The following is a 20,185-nucleotide window of genomic DNA, read 5'->3' as shown; positions in this document are numbered from 1 at the left end:
TTAAGATCCCAGCAAACCATAGGGGCAGCCATTATCCTCCCAGGGAGAAAATATGGAACAGCGGTGAACATTACCAGGAGAGGCCGGCCGACAAAGATTACCCCAAGAGAATAGCAATAACTCATACAAGAGGCCACAAAGGAACTCAGGACAACTTGAAAAGAACTCCAGTCCCCCCTTGCCTCAGTTAAGGTTAGTGTTCATGACAACAATAAGGAAAAGACTGGGCAAAAATGGTATCCATGACAGAGTTCCAAGGTGAAAACCATTGCTGACCAAAAAGAACAAAGGCTCATCTTACTTTTGCAAAAAAAAAAAAAAAAAAAAGACTTTTGGGACAATATTATATTGACTGACTAGGTGAAAGTGGAGCTTTTTTGAAGGTGTGTGTCGTGCTACATCTGGCATAAATGTAGCACATCATTTCCGAAAAAGAATAACATACCAACAGTTAAACATGGTGGTGGTAGTGTGATGGTCTTGGGCTGCTTTGGTCCTTCAGGACCTGAACAACTTGCCGTGATTAATGGAACCATGAATTCTGCTGTTGAGCAGATAATCCTGAAGGAGAATGTTCAGCCATTGGTTTGTGACCTCAAGCTGAAGCGTACTTGGGTTCTATAATAGGATAACAATCCAAAACACACCAGCAAGTCCACTTCTAAATGGCTTAAAAAACAATTAAATGAAAATTTTTTTTTAAGGTTTTGGAGTGGACTGGTCAAAGTCCGGACTTGAATCCAATTGAAATCAACCTTAAAAAGGCCGTTCATGCTCTAAAACGTTCAATTTTTGCTACATTCAAACAATTCTGCAAGGAAGAGTGGGCCAAAAATATCTACACAGATGTGAAAGACTAATTGTCAGTTATAGAAAACACTTTATTTCAGTTGTTGCTGCTGAGGATTGCCCAACAAGTTTTTAGGTTTAGGGGGCAATTACTTTTTCACACAGGGCCAGGTAACATTGAATAGCCTTTTTTCCTTAATAAATGGAATCACGATGTACAACCCCAATTCCAATGAAGCTGGGACGTTGTGTTAAACAAAAATAAAAACAGAATACAATGATTTGCAAATCATGTTCAACCTATATTTTATTGAATAAACTACGAAGACAAGATATTTAATGTTCAAAATGATAAACTTTATTGTTTTCAGCAAATTATCGTTAACTTAGAATTTTATGGCTGCAACATGTTCCAAAAAATATGGGCCAGCTGGCAAAAAAGACTGAGAAAGTTGAGTAATGCTCATCAAACACCTGTTTGGAACATCCCACAGGTGGACAGGCTAATTGGGAACAGGTGGGTGCCATGATTGGGTATAAAAAGAGAAAAGATGGGGCGAGGCTCGCCTCATTGTGAACAAGTGCGTGAGAAAATAGTAGAACAGTTTAAGGACTATGTTCCTCAATGTACAATTGCAAGGAATTTCATCATCTACGGTCCATAATATCATCAAAAGGCTCAGAGAATCTGGAGAAATCACTGCATCTAAGGGGCGAAGCCGAAAACCAACATTTAATGCCTGTGACCTTCGATCCATCAGGCGTCACTGCATCGAAAACCGACATCAATGTTGGCGCTATATCTGTAAGTGCAACTTGAAACTCTACTATGCAAAGCAAAATCCATTTATCAACAACACCCAGAAATGCCGCCGACTTCTCTGGGCCCGAGCTCATCTAATATGGACTGATGCAAAGTGGAAAAGTGTTCTGTGGAATCCACATTTCAAATTGTTTTTGGAAATTGTGGACGTCGTGTCCTCTGGGCCAAAGAGGAAAAGAACCATCCGGACTGTTATCGACGCAAAGTTCAAAAGCCAGCATCCGTGATGGTATGTGGTTGTGTTAGTGGCAATGGCATGGGTAACTTACACATCTGTGAAGGTACCATTAATGCTGAAATGTACATACACGTTTTGGAGAAACATATGCTGCCATCCAAGCAATGTCTTTTTCATGGACACCCCTGCTTATTTCCGTAAGACAAAGCCAAACCACATTCTGCATGTGTTACAACAGTGTGGATTCGTAGTAAAAGAGTGCGGGTACCAGACTGGCCTGCCTGCAGTCCAGACCTGTCTCCCATTGAAAATGTATGGCGCATTATGAAGCATAAAATATGACAACGGAGACCCCGGACTGTTGAACAGTTGACGCTGTACATCAAGTAAGAATGGGAAAGAATTCCACCTAAAACGCTTCAACAATTAGTGTCCTCAGTTCCCAATCGTTTATTAAATGTTAAAAGAAAAGGAAACAACAATATCATTTATCATGATAGTTTTGGGGAAAATATATATTTTTTACAATGTGTTATCGTGACAGGCCTACTTGGCTCAATAAATGTTGGCAAACACTGTGCTGCAATATGCTGAGCAATTTAAATGTCAGTGTTTGTGTGTGTTTTCAACACTTTGCCTTTTCTTCAAAATATGTTGGTCGTTATGGATACGTTTTCAACTGTGCTGTAGAGCCTTGCCTGTTCTGTAGGTGGTGTTTGATGTAGGCTTCTGGGCTCACAATTTCCTGCCCAGTCTCTCCTGCCTCTTCAGCTCCATCCTCTCCTGGAAGGGGTGGACTTAGGTTTGTTTCCTAAAACAACAAGGAGGGACAGGGAACTTTACTTGCCAGTTTATTAGGGACACTTGATAAACTTAGGGATTTTAATTGTGTGGTTAAGGATATAATTTGTGACAAGTATGATATTTTACAACACATCTGTATGGTGAATGGTAAATGGAGACCTCTTACTTTATCTACAGTACACCCCTACCGTGTTTAAAGCGCTATACAGCGGCTCGTATTCATCCATTCACGCACACATTCATACGCCAATGAAAGGGCTGCTGCTGTCGTGCAAAGCACTGGCTGGGAGCAAATTAGGTTTTATGGGTCTTGCCCAGGAACACTTTCAGAGCCGGGACTCAAGCCGTCGACACTTCGGTCACTGAACGGCCGGCTCTACCAATCTCATCCTCAGCTGTCCATTCATATTCATGAGAGGAAAAAAGGTGGGAAGACCTCAAAACTATTTTTTTTTTCAATTTTGTTCAGTCTTGAACCCATATGTGATAACAGTAGGGCTGCAACTGATGATTATTTTAGTTATCAATTAATCAGTCAATTATTTTTTTCAATTAATCTCATAATTGTATTCAAAAACAGGACATTATTTCAAATTGGCAGTGCAGAAAATGCACAAACTTATTAAATAAGTAGTTTGGGCAGTAATATCACAAAATAATGTTGAACATTGTTTTCCGAAGTAAGAGATGTTTGTAAATGTCCAATGTTGATTAAACACAAAAATAATCAGTCTGCTTTCACGACGGACTACAGAAGGTTTTACTGTTGAGAGGGTGAAATTCTGAGAATTTGGACCATTTCAAGTTGAACAATTTAAAGGATTAGTCAATTATCAAAAATTATGATTATTATCCATCGATTTGATAATCAGTTGATTGCTGTTGAATCGATTAATTGTTGCACCTGTAGATCACTGCCTACATGACATTACATGTAACTGCAGCTGACAGGGACAAACCAAGATTATGTCCAAATCAATACATTTAGAATTTTTATTGAGTAAATACGGTTAAAATTAAATATGGCCAACACATGAAATACTGTATCGGTTGTATTATAACCATTACGTCATTCAATTCTACCCTTTTTAAATACAACGTGAGTCACTGAAATGGAAATCGTCGACTCAAAGACCTTGTAACTATTTCTACAACTGAGCACCAAATTGGGTTTAATGTAAAGTATTTGACACGCCGAAGTCAAGTGCGTGATTCAAGTGTGGAATTTTCGTTTGCCATCGGCGTATTTTCTTGAGCTTTAAGCCCAGAAAAGTTAAGTTTTAGGGCACGATGACCGACTTGTTTTAGGCAAAGCGGACAGCGAGTGCTCAACGTCAGCTTAAAAGTTGTGAGGTCTCCATACTGCTTTGACGTTAACGCTTAGGTCGTAGGGAAGCACACAAATTTGAAGCCGAAAACAACGTAAGTAAGTAGGCCAGCAATCCGTATACGTTTCGTGACAACTGCTTAGACGTGTAAATGGCACGGTTTACGTTAAAACGGTACCACTACGAGTGTTTTGAAGTTTTTCGAGAAAGTGCTCACCGGTTCGGCAGTCGCCATCTTCCAAATCTGTGGTCGGAAAGTGTCCGTTGATTGGAGCACACGGAGCAGCGTGACCGTCCGCCGCGGGGCGGACATGCGCGGTGCACTGCATCCGGCTGGCTGCTTCCCCGGCCCAGGGACGACTCCACCCCTCCGGCAGACGAAGGCATGGCGAACACAGAGGAGCGAAGGGAGTGCGAGACGGAGAGCTGCAGCAAAGATGCCAAACTTCAGTGTCCCACGTGTATCAAGCTTGGCATTCAAGGCTCCTATTTCTGTTCCCAGGTAAAGCTTCTCTGTGCTTTCGTCAAGTTGGCAAAGCGTAGCAACGGGCCCTTGGATTGTCACGAGGCTGCTATGTAGCTGTCATGCTACATAGCAAGCTACGTGTATGTGCTCGCTTTCAAACCTCATATTTGTGGAAAGTTTGAGAATGCCCTCGTGATATAAAGATAGTTGAGGATGCGTGCATAATTCTGCTGACCGTTGTAAGTGAGGTTAAGTCCGTATCATTTGGTAGTGGGGTGCCTAACTCCCTAGTTAACTCCTGACTGCTTGGCCAAAGTGGGTCATTTCACTATTATGATTGAAATGTTGAATTGTGTGCATAAATATGTGAGTTTGGAGCATGCACCAAAAAAAAAAAAAAAAAAACCTTTTAATTTGCATTGCTTTTTCTTTCTTAATATAAATTCACTGCTTGCGAAGTTAATAAACGCGATATCTTACTCTGTGCCTCCATGGTCCCACTCATTCAAAAAATGGGGACGTGCTCAAGTCTCAGCCCCTAAATGTGTTAGGATATCATTAAGAACACACTGCAAAATTGTGAATTGTTCCTGCAATACTTAGTTGCTCAAGTCCTTTGAAATTTGATTTTCAGGAATTTTGTAATTTTTTTTTATATAGAACTGGGAACATTTAAGAACGCACGGACAGAAAATAAAATAAAATTTAATATAGTTTTTAATAACAAAGGCACTGTGGTAGTGTGGCAAACAGCATAATACCAAGTATATTACATCATAGAAAGAAGCAACTGTCATGCTTGTATGACAGAATGTGGAAATACATCTTGAACAGTTTGAATGATCTTGAAACTTGTCATGCTTTTATGAATGATTGTTGAACTCAAGCTATAGTGCTATAGCATAAAATCCAACCATTTTCTGTGCCGCTTATCCTTACTAGGGTTGTAGAATGCTGGAGCCTATTCGAGCTATCTTCGGGCGAGAGGCGTGGTACACCCTGAACCAGTCGCCAGCCAATCGCAGGGCACATAGAAACAAACAACCAATTGCACTCACATTCACACCTTTGGACAATTTAGAGTCTTCAATCAACCTACCACGCGTGTTTTTGTGGTGTGGGAAGCACCCGGAGAAAACCCACACTGGCACGGGGAGAACATGCAAACTCCATACAGGCGGGGCTGGGATTTGAACCCCGGTCTTCAGACTAACTAGTCGTCCGTCATAGCATAAAGTAATTCATGAAATACAGCTTTGGTGATGAGTAACTACTGTCACTCATAGTCTGCTCTTTCTTGCATCAGGGAATCAGATCCGATGGTCCTGGAAAACCTGCATTATGTTATTGGTCAACAAGGAGTTATCCTCCTCGATGAGAGCGACACCCTTTCATCCAAATCATTGACAACCTTCAGGCTGTGTGTGATTGAACATGCAGTCTTGTAGGCATCTCAGGAGTTCCACATATCGGAGTCAGTTTAGGGTGTTTTGGTCAAAAACTATGTCAGATACGCTTGTTGGATAGTTTTGATGGTGATTTGTATGTGTTTTGGGCCTTTTTCTGAGCTGGCGTCTGCTTCCGCTCCAACAGTGGCTTGATTCATTTCCCCAATAATTGATATACATTGTGACTGCATGGTCAACCAAGGTCCACTGCTGCCATGAGCACACATTATGTAACGATAATACATGTTAATACAATGCATCACATAATATGGAACAAATCCTGAATAATATGCATAGTATACGTGTGTAAAAACGTCAAAGGTCTTGAGCACCCTCTAAATATTTATCAACATTGATACAATTTTGCCCCAATTGTTTCTTAATTTATTCAAACCTATTGCTGAGTTGCAAGCATGAACTTTTAAAAGATAAAAAAAATAAAGACCCCCCTAATAACAAGCTCACGTAATGCAATGGGCGGCACGGTGACCGACTGGTTAGAGCGTCTGCCTCACAGTTCTGAGGACCTGGGTTCAATCCCCGGCCCCGTCTGTGTGGACTTTACATGTTCTCCCCGTGCCTGCATGTTTTTTTTTGAATGGTTGTTGGTTTGTATGTGCCCTGTGATTGGCTGGCAACCAGTTCAGGGTGAACCCCGCCTCCTGCGCGAAGATAGCTGGGACAAGCTCCAGCACGCCCGCGACCCTAGTGAGGAGAAGCGGCTCAGAAAATGGATGGATGTAATGCAATGGTATTTGACCCTTTGGCCAATGCTGTCTTTTATTTTTATTTATTTTTTTGGCCCTCCCTGTCAGCCGTCCATTTAAATGGCTTTTTATCGACATCAAGACAGAAAACTGTAGATGTGGCAGCGTGTTTGAATGAAAACGGCGTTTTAAAGTCTTACACAAACTAAACTACGCCCAAGAGTGTAATCTTTGCGAAGTAATTTAGTTAAGTGGCTGTCGTAAAGAAGATGGCATGACAAGCTCGAGTTAGCGGCAGCTGTCCCTGTTTGTATGTCTTGGTTCCTGCGGAACGAAAGTAAATGAAGAGTTAATGGAAGCTTGGTATTCTCTGCACAGGAACGTAGCATTTTTTAATTATTTTTATTTTAAAGAGAGTGTGCCAAAGCAGATATGAGGAAGCTATTTGCTGGTAGATGCTATTGACCCATTTACCTCACTTTTGGGACTTTTTGCTCTCTTTTTTTTGTCTCCAGGAATGTTTCAAAGGGAGCTGGGCATCTCACAAGTTGCTGCACAAAAAAGCAAGTAAGTACCAGTGGTCAGTGTCAGTAGTTTGTTTTAAGAAACTACTCACAGTGATTTGCACAGTAATTCGTGTAAAGCTACAGCAAGCAGTTAATTTCGCTACACTTGCAGTTGAAACATTGATTTGGCTAGCACACAGGGGTGTGTGTATATGCAGGACATAGTACAACTTTGTGTTGCTACTTTTGCTGGTCTCTTGTATTAAACTACAAAATTACATCACCTTACCTACATAACACACCTCATCAATCCTAAAAATCCATCCATTCATCTTCTATACTGCTTATCCTCACAAGGGTTGCGGGTGTGCGCCGTGCATCGTGAGTCAAACATGGTTTGGGCACTGTGATGGTGTAGATAAAGCGCTATATAAGTGCAGTCCATTTACCATGATGGATCCCAGATTGAAACCACCAACCTCAGAACTGTGAGGCTGATGTGCTAACCTCTTATTCACTGCACCACCCAATCCTAAATACATATAACATAGAAATATATAATCAATGAACTAAATCTGCCAAGGGAAAACTAAGAACATAACAGTTCAATGTGCTGACATAATATTTTCACAAGTACAAAATAAATAAATAAATCCCCTCTGGTCATCCCCATACTTCTTTGTTGCATTGTTTTGTCTCCCATTTACATTCCTGTTCTCTGTTGACCAATCAGCATATTGCAGTGTGTATAGCTCCACTATCCCACAAGCTTCCCCCAAAGGAATAAAAACTACAAAATTAGCTGACCGTGGTTTAATAGTGCAGTTACATTAGTCTGGTGTTTTAGACTAATTATGTAAGATTATCAAAGACAACTGTGAAATGACACTGCTACCAGGTCCTTTACAGACCATGTATTGTTTCATCAGAGGAGGACAAGAACCAGAATGAATGTAAGAACTGTGTGGAGAAAGACATCAACACAGACCCATGGCCTGGCTACCGCTACACGGGGAAACTCCGCCCCTACTACCCATTGGTGAGTTGTCTCATTAAGAACTAAATTTTTATTACTATATGGCCAATATATGATGGCTCGAGTACAGCTGTGCAGGCTCATTGTCACTGGTTTTACATTTTCTAAATGTGTTCTTCCACAGATACAAATTTGGTTTGCACTATTTTGCTACTGTAATCAAAAATGTGCGTCCCCCACCCAAAAAAACAAATGCACATTTTAAAAACTAGGGTCAACATCCAACTTTGGACCTTCATGCTATGCACTATAACAATCCCTGTGTTTGTGCATTCAAAGCATGCTCCAATGTCAGTGTTTCCCACAGGACCCGAATCTATTTGTGGTGGTGGGTATCCGGCAGATGGACGGGAGTTTGGGGTTGGCGGGTGTTAAAGTTAAATGAACACTTACCGAACATCTTACAATGAATTAAAATATTTCAATAAAAAAAATACAATTGCTAAAATACATAAATACATGAATACAAAGAAATGTAAAATCAAACACTTACAGGGATCTACACTAGGCTTTACACGATCAGGAGTTTTGGGGCCGATCACAGATCGAGTTAAAAAAAAAAATCACTGATGATGCAATGTGTCTATTTAAATGACTTGTTCATTTTCGGTTTATACTTGTATACTGAGTATCTTCAAAAATATTCTCTATTCAGGACTATTCTCATGAGTCAGGTCAAACCAACACTACAACATGACAGAAATAATGGGTGCTAACTTACTGTAATTAAATGAATGTAATTAAATTACTTGATTCAACAGAACACCAGCATGTTTATGTGCAACAGAACGTTTTTTTGGCTGCTTGTGTTCCGTATCGTTTTAAACGTACGCGAACATACCTCAAGCAATCCTTGAATGAATGTCTTCTCCTGCGCACCGGTGACCTCCACCACCACACCTTTTTCCCCATTTTGTTCTTTTGACCAACACAATACACGCATGATCCATTGTTTTTGTCGTGGCCGTGGTAACGAGTGTATCCGGTCGCGTTTGATTTGACAAGCCCAGCGATCGTAAATGACGTCAAAAGACACGCTAAAAATAAGCAAGCTTTTGGATTCAAATATACTGTATACGACGGCGACACAGAGTAAATATCTTTTACGGAGCCGATCAATGACGTCATTGATTGGATCGGCGAATTATGACAAAGCCAATCAGCATAAAATGCTATTTATTGGCTGATACCGATCAAGCCGATCAGAACGGTGTAAAGTCAACTTTACACTAACCTTTCCATTGGTAGTACTGGACCATGCATGATATGTGTAGTCTAACGTAATTAGCATACCATCGCTTTGTACACAAAGAAAATGACTTGAGTTTTATCTGCAAAATATTTTACTGTGAATATGAAGTTTGTCTGCAAGAAGCAGTGACTGACTAAATAGGTCATTTATTTTATATAATTTTAAAAGACATAAAGGAAACATATTTATGTACGCTTGGATTACTAAAGGAATGGTACTACCCAGTTTGTTTGAGGGAGCAGGCCAATTTAGGATAAAGTATACTTGTAAAATACCTACATTTTGTTGACGTGTAAAAGCCCCATCACACTGCACTTAGCATAGGGCAGCAGGCCGTTGACCAACCCAGTCATTGTGTCTGTGCTGCTGCTGTGCAAAGGCGCAATGCCCTGCCACGGAATTTGGCGGCGCGCGGGGTTGGCATCTGCCTCTGCATTGTGACAACATCTCGGTGCAACCGATTGGAGATGGTGGTGGAGTGATTTCAGAGTGAAAATACAAGACATTTTGGCAGACAGTGAAAACAGTATGGAGGAGAAAATTGAGGAATCAGTAATGAATGCAGTGTCCCTGTGTCCCGAGCTCTGGGACACAAGACAGATGAGGTACCGTGACGTGCTAAAAAAGAAAGTGCTCCCTGCTCAGCCTAAAGTACACCTCGAAGCGGTCTTCATAGTGTTGTACCTCAGGGACGAGCCTAAAATCTTCCAGACTCTGCCATGCGATTAGAATTGGATAAACCCATACACCACTTTAAAAAACACAAACCTGTTTTTAAGCTGCTGCTCGTCTCTTCCTCATAAGTAAATCCAGACCTTTTTGTTAAAATGGTGACAAATACATTTTGTCAAACTGCAGTCTACTTTACATCCAAAGCAGTGGGAAACGACAACATGGCTACTTCCTGTTTGGTCGCTTTGCGTGCCAAACATGGGCAAGCTTGTCCCTGTGTCCATAGATTTGAAGATTAGATACGCCAGCATGCTGTAGCACCCAGGCTCACCGATGTGCCTACGTGGTGGCCATGTTGGGTAGGTCAACGTTCCCGTCAAAGGCAATGCATAGACATTGAAATAAAACCATAACTTGCTAATTTCTCAACTGATTTTCATGAGGTTTACTTTTTTGTCAATGCCAAAGCGTGTGCTATAAATACAGACCATTTGAAAACAAAGCAAAAAAGCCAGAGAAATGTGCAGCGATGTCCTCAACGATATGCACCACAATGTACCTCCATCCTTTTTGGTTTTCTTGCTGTCCACACACACGGAATGCGTTGACGACTTTGAACCTAATAGCTTAGCGTCATCGTAGGCACACAGCTCAAAAGGGGCGTGTCGTATCTATCTAATCATATCTGTGCCTGTTCCATTGTCCGCACGGTGGGCACCGTCTGTGAACCTAGTGCGGTGTCTAAGTGCCTTCAGTGTGCTGGACAAAGTAGGGGAGCCCAAAGAAATATGGGGGGAAAAATGTCAACAGAAGATTGTGTTATGTTTTGTATGTGCTGAAATAAAATGTGTTAAAAAATAATAATAATATAAGGTGATTTTAAAAAAAAAAGAGATAAATTATATTATTACTTATATTATGCCCCCTTTTCTCTTTAGACACCTTTACGGCCTGTACCCAATGAAATCCAAAGACCTGACTATGCTGATCATCCTAGAGGTAACAAAGGTTCTCATCTGAAGAATGTCTTTTATAAGAATTTAATAGTTTTGAGAGGGGGTGGGGGTGTGTGAAGAAAAGCTTTCAATATTTTGTAACTCAAAACTATTCAAAGGAAGAAAATGTAAAAAAAAAAAAAAAAAAGTATGAAAATATTTGTTGTTCGGAGTCTTTCTGGTGGCATTTGTTTTAGCTGAAACGTATGTGTTCCTGACAAAATATCCAAAATGTTCCTGTGAGGTGATTGGCATCTTTGCTTTCCCTATTGACTCACGTTAAAAGTTTGACATGCGCAGTAAGTTCCTCTGGAATGCAAGCAATAGGAGGACCAAGGTGGGCTGTGACATTCCAACGCCCTTCACTCTCACGTCACTTTTGATTGTCCACAGCTCAGATGCCACAAAACAGATGCCAGTTTTATATCTCAACGTACCTCTGCAAATTTGAAGTTAAATTTGCTAACATTGGCTGCTAGATTATTCTCAAGACTTGGTGTGGTTGTGCTGATTCAGTATTTGGCTACAAAAAGAGTGAAGACTCACTCAACGGTCTGATTAAAATGTTAGTAATGTATTCATCTGTGTGGCTGTTGTTTATTGTGAAACAAACATTTTATTAAGTTGTGTGTTTTATCAAGTTGAACAGTTACCACCTCACGCTCTGCTCATTAGCCTCAATGCCTCCCGTCCAGGAGGCATCCTAACCTGATATCCAAGCAACCTCATCTGGCTCCTCTCGATGCAGAGGAGCAGCGGCTCGACTCTGAGCCCCTCCCAGATGACCAAACATCTCACCTTATCTCTAAGGGAGAGCCCGGATACCATGCGAAGGAAACTCATTTCAGCCACTTGTATCCGCCATCTTGTTGTTTCGGTCGCGACTCACACCTCCTGACTATAGGTGAGAGTAGGAACGTAGATCAACTGGTAAATTGAGAGCTTTGCCTTTCGGCTCAGCTCCTTCTTCACCATGACAGACCGATCTGCATCACCGCAGACACTGCACCAATCCGCCTGTCGATCTCCCGCTCCATTCTTCCCTCACTTATGAACAAGACCCAGAGATGGCGAACTCCTCCATTTGGGGAAGGATCTCCTCCCTGACCCGGAGAGGGCACTCCAGCCTTTTCCAACTCAGGACCATGACCTCAGATTGGAGGTGCTGATATTCATCCCAGTCACTTCACACTCTGCTGCGAACCATTCCAGTGAGTGTTTCAGATTACGGCTTTATAAAGCCATCAGAACCACCGCATCTGCAAAAAGCAGCGACATGATATGGATGTCATCAAACCGGACCCCCTCAACACCATGGTTACGCGTAGAATTCTGTCCATAAAGGTAATGAACAGAATCGATAAGAAAGCCAAGCCTTGGCTGAGTCCAATTCTCACTGGAAACAAATCCGACTTACTGCTGGCAATGCGGACCAAACTCGGACACCGGTCGTACATGGACCGAACAGCCCATATCAGGGAGTCCTAGGGTTGGGCATTATTTGAATTTGAGCGATTCCGATTCCGGTTCCAAACGATTCTTGATTCCAATTCTTTTCGGGGGATGGGTAAAAAAAAATTGGAATGGTTTAAATAAAGGGTGTCGAAATTATGAACATGCATTTTCTTAACAGCCCGCAGCATAGTCTAAAATTAACATTTGACTCGGGGTTCTTTATAACCAGTATCAATATCAAACCTATCACTAAATGACAATGTGTGTGGAACTAACCCAAATGACTTAATATTCATGAATTAATGTTTCAGCTAAAAGTTAAATATAGCGTTGTTAAAATTATTTGGGACTGTTTCATCACGGGCGGCACGGTGAGCGACTGGTTAACACGTCTGCCTCACAGTCCTGAGGACCGGGGTTCAATCCCCGGCCCCACCTGTGTGGAGTTTGCATGTTCTCCCCGTGCCTGCACAGGTTTTCTCCGGGCACACCGGTGTCCTCCCACATCCCAAAAACATGCATTAATTGAACACTCTAAATTGCCCGTAGGTGTGAATGTGATTGCGAGTGGTTGTTGGTTTCTATGTGCCCTGCGATTGGCTGGCGACCAGTTCAGGACGTACCCCACCTCTCGCCCGAAGATAGCTGGGATAGGCTCCAGCACGCCTGCGACCCTAATGAGGATAAGTGGAACAGAAGATGAATGAATTAATGTTTCATCACGACAAATGGTTTTTATGTGCAAGTTTTAACTTGACTTCCTGTTTTAAGCTTGTAGCCTTTTATTTTGAAGTGTACGCACCGGAACTCAGCACTTTGACACAAAAAGTAACTTCACACGGCACCGACTATTTATTTATTTATCCAGCTATTTATCTATTTATTTATTTATTTTTATGGATGGAACCAAATGCTATAAAACACTGATTTCTGTACCGATTTTCACAGATGAGGCACAAGGTTAGTGTTTGTCATACGGTGAGACGTTATTGAATTTTGTCCCAATTCATTGTGATGTAAAGTTGCTACGGTAAGGTTTTAGCTCAATGTTAGGCTTTTATTATTTTTTTTCAGTTATCGGCTCTTACGTTAGGTAGAAAACTAAAATAAACGCTAAAAACCATCAGTGCAATAGTGCAACCAACCGTTAACCTTGTTAGCTGTCTCAATGTTGGCATAGACGTATTTTCTTGTTTAACTCACCAAGTTGACAGAGTTGACTTCGCTGAAGCTCCGCGCGGTGAAGGCTGAGGCTCGGACCGCGTCAGATGCTAGACATTGTAAAAGCCTCCTTTGCACAATGTAATCATATTCCAAGTGTTGCACTGAGGCGACTGCTCATTAATTTTAACAAAGTTAAGACACACTTTTGTTCGCTGCCGCCGCCGTTGGGCACAAGCGCGTCTTCATGCCGTTGGTTTTCGCCACTTCTTCAGGGTGGCCGGATTGTAGGCATCGAAACTGGGAAATTAAATTTTTTAATTAGAACGATTCTGGGGGAACCGGAACATTAGTCCCGTTTCCAATGGGTTCTCGATGCCCAACCCTAGGAAGTCCGGTACCCCATACTCCCGGAGCACCCTTCACAGGGGTCCCTGAGGGACACAGTTGAACGCCTTCTCCAAATCCACAAAACACATGTAGATTGGTTGCGAACTCCCATGCACCCTTGATGACCCTCCCAATCATGCCCTTCCAAGTTTCACTGTCATTGCCCATGTGCAGAGGTGGGTAGTAACGCGCTACATTTACTCCGTTACATTGACTGAAGTAACATTTTCGATAAACTGTACTTGTCAGAGTACTTAAAATGCACTGTACTTTTTACTTGAGTATTCATGTGAAGAACAATCGATACTTTTACTGTTACAATGACCGACATCCCATTCGCTACTTTTATTTATCCATTCTTGCGTGTGCGCATCTATTTTTGACTCCATTTTTGACTTCTGCATAGGGCGCCGTTGTGGCCAATTCGTGATCACTATTATCATTTGACTCCAATTCACCAATCAGACCACACAAACCAGGCACATGAATGTGCACGAGCCAATCAATATCACAATTTGTTTTGCGGGGGGAAAAAAAGAAAAAATCGTGCGAGGGTGTTTACAGACTAAAAAACAACAGCTTTTTCATGCAGCGCTTAAATTGTGACTGCCCAACCTTGGAAATTTAAGCCCACTTCTAATTTGATAAAACATCTTGCGGTACATTGCAGATGTTTCTATTGTTGTTTTGGCAGTGGATAGGGCAACATTAGGCCTGTCCTATGTAACGTCGACTTCAAACATTTTCTCCATTGAGCATTTTCACTCAAGCAAACACAAAAATTTCTGAATGAGTTAATCTGTTAAACAGTTTACTGAGACCCATGCATATTCTGCTCCCTCTGAGGTTGAACGCAATTCATTCTGGGACACTGGTCTTTTTTTTCCTTCCGAATTTGAAAACACGTTTTCATATAAGGAGTAATTGAAATTAAGTTAGCCTCTTTCATCGTCAGACTGTCACCATTAGACAAACTGGGCAGGCAATGTTTGTCCGTGGTGACTGTGATAACTGCTTGCGCTTAGGAGGTGAGTCTCTTTACATAAAGACGACATGCAGCTTGCTCTGTGATATGGTGAAACAGGTTGTGAACCAACAATTTCAATTACTGTAGTATATTTTCTTTCAATTTTTTGACATCATTAATCCCATATTTAGCGGCCCTGAGAGTAGTGGTTGTGTTTCGCCTGCTTCCTTGCGATGGTGCCACAACAGCAAACAAAACAGAAACAAGGCAATGCAAAACATAGAAAATGACAGACAAAAAAAGTACATGCCTCAAACAGCGAAGATTAATAAGTGACACAGAAAATTGTTGTTTTTATAAAAAATAAAATAAAAAAAAGTATTCCACTCTTTTATTATTGATGTTGCCTTATTGTTGAGCGATCTCTATTGTACTGAGCGGCAAGGGCAAAGCCACATATTGAAGGTTTTTCTCAGAAATGGCTTACCTGTTAAGTGGCGGAAGAATACTTGCACTGCATACATACTGCACAGCACTTAACTTGCTTTTCCTTCTCTGTGCAGAATACATGCTTTCACAATTAACATTGAGAAATATATTTCAAACATACATGTCTACACTATGTAGATCTACTTCACTTGCTTGCGCCAGTAATTTTATTCACTAACGTAAGTATTTGTTCCTTTTTTTTCCTGTATGATTACTTGCAACTTATTAGCTTCTAACTTAAAATAAGTAAATCAGCAACTCTTACATCTGCTGCAATTTAGATTTTTGTGTAATAATGATCTCGTTCCAATCCTAACCTGTCTTCTCTTGGCAATTCATTCATTGTTACCATGGCAACATTCTCTTCCCTGTCATCTGCCTGGATAGATCTTTACTCAGGTAGCCATGGTTACAATCTCTTTTCCTTCTTTGATACTTTTACAGGGAATGACACACACCAATGCTTCTTACAATAGCACTGATATTGAGCTGGTAAAAAAATCCTTTTTACACTAATATTAAATGTCTGTTTCCACTTTTATGCATGTACTGAAGTGATTCTTACCATTATGAAAATATTGAGGATTTTCATCTTTTCGTGAGCTGCTCTCTTAATGCGTAAGTAAGGTTTAATTGATTATTGCAATCACACTGTGGACACTTTGGGTTAAAAGGGGACTGGACTGTGCAGAACCTAAAGTCGAAAATCACTGTTGCCAAGCAACTGTTGATGTTCTTACAGCAATCATCTTGTTGATTTAATAAATTATTGATCATTAAATCCCTGATGACTCCAGTGCTTTTAACCAAACAAGACACTTTAGTGCCCTCGGTATCGTTTTCTGTTATGAAACCTTGAGTCATTCAACGTTTTGTCTAAAGTGTCGAATATGTTGCCAACCCAAAGTTGACTGACTGCACTGTCACACTCTTCTTCAGTCTAGTCCTACATTCTTGCTTTGTTCACCGAGTCGCCAGCATTAGTGCCATCCTTTCCTGTAGTGAAGTCTCTGAAGTGTAGCACCGCCCATGGCTTTTAGGGTGCTTTGTGTTATATTTCATTTTTTGCAAGAACAGCTAATAACAGACTAGAAGAATCTTAGTCATTACATAAATCGTTAAGAGTTCTGTCAATCTAGCCCCCTATAAAACAATGCCATAATTTCCCTTGATGTGACAAGAAGCAGCAACAATAACAACATTGCATATCCTAGTCAAAGCAAAGTTTGGTCATCTTTAACTCGTACACAACTCTCGTGATGTTGGGGAGCACCTTCAGGATTTTACATTCTATTACAGCTGACTGTTTTAAAACCAAGGCTAAATGCAATGGGATGTCTCTTTCAAAATTGGTCAAAGTGTTTTTGGGCCAAACGGAAATTAAACCAGTCGAGTGAATGTTAATTTCCTTCAATGTCCACATATGTACATAGAAGTGAATGCCAGATAGTTTTGTTTTTAGAAGAAATGGCTTGCATGGTGTTTTCTATGATTAAAAACGGTTTCCACGAAAACCTTGCGCAGGAAAAAACACGTAAAATGGCAGATATACTTAGGTGCATATTTAGAAATTAATTAACTTTTTTTGTTTGTGTGTGGGTCAAACGCGCAAAAGAATGTTATATCCAACTATGATTGCCAGTTAATGTACTGGAAATGTTGAGCCACAGCACTATTGCAAGTTCTTTTAGTCAGTTTATCGGTCTGGATCAACATGTGAAAGATTGTACTTACCTTTCCACAGGTATGTCTGAATCAGAACAGTTTCTGAAGGGAACATCACAGATCAAGATCCTCCCTACTGAGGACATCGAAGGCATGAGAGTGGTATGCAAGGTAACATGAAATGTTCCTTTGAGTTACATACATTGACAGCCCTTGTTGTCATGGGTCCCCTTTCATTTATTATGCTTTGGGACTGGCAATTGCAGCTGGCACGAGAAGTCCTGGATATCGCAGCTGTAATGGTGAAACCTGGCGTTACAACAGAAGAAATTGACCATGCAGTACATCTGGTACAGACACACACAGCCACGCACACATGCACAAATAAATTATCTTTCAGCTAGTGGTGGACGGATCGATTCAAATATCGATAGTATTGATACCAAGTCAGTATATGTATCAGATCAATACTAGCGTGTTGATATCGATACATTAGTTTCAGTTTCGCTGTTGCGATTTTGTCAAACAGGAGACAGACATGTTGTCAGACTCGCCACTTCTGTTTTTGGCTTTGAGTATTCTCATTCAACCAGGTAATTTCATTCTCAGGGCATTGAATCCATCACAACAGTGCTGTGCATGAATTGATGAAGGCTGCTTGGATTAGAGGCGAAACATCATCTAGGACAAACAGAACAGTCCAGTTGCAATTGATGCACTTCTGTCTGAGCACAGAGCAGGCACACTTTACTCCCCCCCCCCGCCCTCTTGTATTTCAGAATCAGAAACATATTTATTTGCCAAGTATGTCAAATACACAAGGAATTTGCCTCCGGTAGTTGGAGCCGCTCTAGTACGACAACAGACTGTCATTTGACAGAAAATACTTTGATACAAAAAAAAAACAGTATGGAGAGTCGCTGAGCAATGAAAGGCAGTTTGAAATGACTAATAGAGTGATTATCTGGTACAGTGACCATTGTGCAAATTATAAGTATAATAAAATTATACTTTTATATGACCTCTTAGGGAAACTGTACCTGCAATGCGGCCTATGTCACTTTTGACACTCCAAACCTACATTATATTTAATGTTGTCCCCCCTAATTGTATCCATATTTGTATTTTTATTGTATCCATCTTCTAAGGCTTGTACTACAAGAAACTGCTACCCTTCTCCTCTTAACTATTACAACTTCCCCAAATCCTCCTGCACATCTGTCAATGAAGTCATCTGCCATGGAATCCCGGACAGAAGACCACTACAAGATGGCGATTTGCTTAATGGTATGCTCGATTGAATTTTGTGTGTTCCTAGTACCTATTCATGGTCCCCTTTATACAAGTCTCAATTGCCAGTCTATCTGCTTCCAACTCTTTAGAAAGTCTATCAATTTGTCTCTTGTCTGTCTATCTCTCTCTCTAAAAATGTTCTCAACTAATTTTCTTCCAATTTGAGGTATCAAGCCCAAAATCTAAACAGGTTCTGGTCAGCCTTCTGCTTGTTGAATCAATTTTTCCTTACTTTGAATCAAACTGCTTTAAAAATACTACTACGCATTTCTAAAGTACCACTCTTGCATAGAGCACGCAATGCAATTTGTGTGAATGTTTGCAAAGGCAAATGTTTGAATTAGGCGCACATGCTTGTATATGTATGTGTGTGCTCTGTATGATGAATAGCAGTACTTGCATTCTGAAATGATGTCAGCAAGACTCCAGTTTGAACCGCTTGATGAATATTCTTATTCAACCAATCTCTTCCATCAGACACTCCACTCATGTTGTCTGATGGACTTGCCATCAAGTGATCAGCATGGTCCCACAAGAAAAATGATGTCATTAACCTTTCACAGTGGTGCTCCTCCCTGCCCTCTATTTCTCAAAACTCTATTTCTCCCACTCACAATTACAACTTCATCAGCGTGGAAAACAGGTGTCTGTTATACCCACTCACAATCACTTGGCCCAGCTGCTGCTTTGTGACATGATGAAATAGATGTTTTGTCATTTTAATCAGTTTAACATTCTCTCTCGTTCCTTACGTAGTGGACATCACCGTCTACCACAATGGTTTCCATGGTGACCTTAATGAGACCTTCTATGTTGGGGAAGTGGATGAAGGAGCAAAGAAACTGGTTCAGACTACATATGAATGCCTTATGCAAGCTATAGACTCTGGTAAGGGCTGGAATCTTCTTTTTACTTGCCTCGCTTTTGGCTTTATTATAGCCTACTTGTATACATTGGATTTATATATATATCATCTGGCATTGCTCTGGCAGTCTGTGAAAAAATTTACATGGACGAAATTGTTGGTACACAACTGTTAATGAAAGAGAGAAACACAATAGTCACTAGGCTTTACACAATCAGGATTTTTGGGGCCGATCACCGATAAAAAAACGATAACCGATCCGATCACAAGATGGCGCAATGTGTCCATTCACATGACTTGTTCATTTATTGTGCAACCCCAATTCCAATGAAGTTGGGACGTTGTGTTAAACATAAATAAAAACGGAATACAATGATTTGCAAATCATGTTCAACCTATATTTAATTAAATACACTACAAAGACAAGATATTGAATGTTCAAACTGATAAACTTTATTGTTTTTAGGAACATCCCACAGGTAAATTGGGAACAGGTGGGTGCCATGATTGGGTATAAAAGGAGCTTCCCTGAATTGCTCAGTCATTCACAAGCAAATTTGGGGCGAGGTTCACCTCTTTGTGAACAAGTGTGTGAGAAAATAGTCGAACAGTTTAAGGACAATGTTCCTCAATGTACAATTGCAAGGAATTTAGGGATTTCATCATCTAGGGTCCATAATATCATCAAATGTTTCAGAGAATCTAGAGAAATCACTGCAAGGCCGAAAACCAACATTGAATGCCCGTGACCTTCGGTCCGTCAGGTGGCACTGCATCAAAAACCGACATCAATGTGTAAAGGATATCACCACATGGGCTCAGGAACACTTCAGAAAACCAATGTCAGTAAATACAGATCGGCCCTACATCCGTAAGTGCAACTTGAAACTCTACTA

The 20,185-nt window shown here is 40.8% G+C and overlaps 2 protein-coding genes across 2 annotated transcripts in view; one reads left to right on the top strand and one right to left on the bottom strand.

Moving 5' to 3' along the window:
- eif4eb (eukaryotic translation initiation factor 4eb) overlaps nucleotides 1–4,287 on the bottom strand; it is a 16,308-nt gene extending 12,021 nt beyond the window's left edge. The window contains 3 exon segments of the mRNA XM_061695613.1: nucleotides 2,489–2,601; nucleotides 4,140–4,226; nucleotides 4,228–4,287. Of these exon segments, the coding sequence (XP_061551597.1) occupies nucleotides 2,489–2,601; nucleotides 4,140–4,226; nucleotides 4,228–4,251 (224 nt within the window). The 5' untranslated portion in view covers nucleotides 4,252–4,287.
- The window catches only part of metap1 (methionyl aminopeptidase 1), a 22,018-nt gene continuing 6,071 nt past the window's right edge, over nucleotides 4,239–20,185 (top strand). The window contains exons 1-8 of the mRNA XM_061695611.1: nucleotides 4,239–4,424; nucleotides 7,059–7,110; nucleotides 7,979–8,088; nucleotides 10,948–11,008; nucleotides 17,211–17,302; nucleotides 17,398–17,481; nucleotides 18,280–18,418; nucleotides 19,181–19,312. Of these exons, the coding sequence (XP_061551595.1) occupies nucleotides 4,308–4,424; nucleotides 7,059–7,110; nucleotides 7,979–8,088; nucleotides 10,948–11,008; nucleotides 17,211–17,302; nucleotides 17,398–17,481; nucleotides 18,280–18,418; nucleotides 19,181–19,312 (787 nt within the window). The 5' untranslated portion in view covers nucleotides 4,239–4,307. The remainder of the gene's footprint in view (nucleotides 4,425–7,058; nucleotides 7,111–7,978; nucleotides 8,089–10,947; nucleotides 11,009–17,210; nucleotides 17,303–17,397; nucleotides 17,482–18,279; nucleotides 18,419–19,180; nucleotides 19,313–20,185) is intronic.

Source organism: Phycodurus eques, chromosome 14, assembly GCF_024500275.1.
Source record: "Phycodurus eques isolate BA_2022a chromosome 14, UOR_Pequ_1.1, whole genome shotgun sequence".
Classification (NCBI taxonomy): domain Eukaryota; kingdom Metazoa; phylum Chordata; class Actinopteri; order Syngnathiformes; family Syngnathidae; genus Phycodurus; species Phycodurus eques.
The sequence above is the reverse complement of the archived record's forward strand: the minus strand, read 5'-3'. Positions and strand labels throughout refer to the sequence as shown.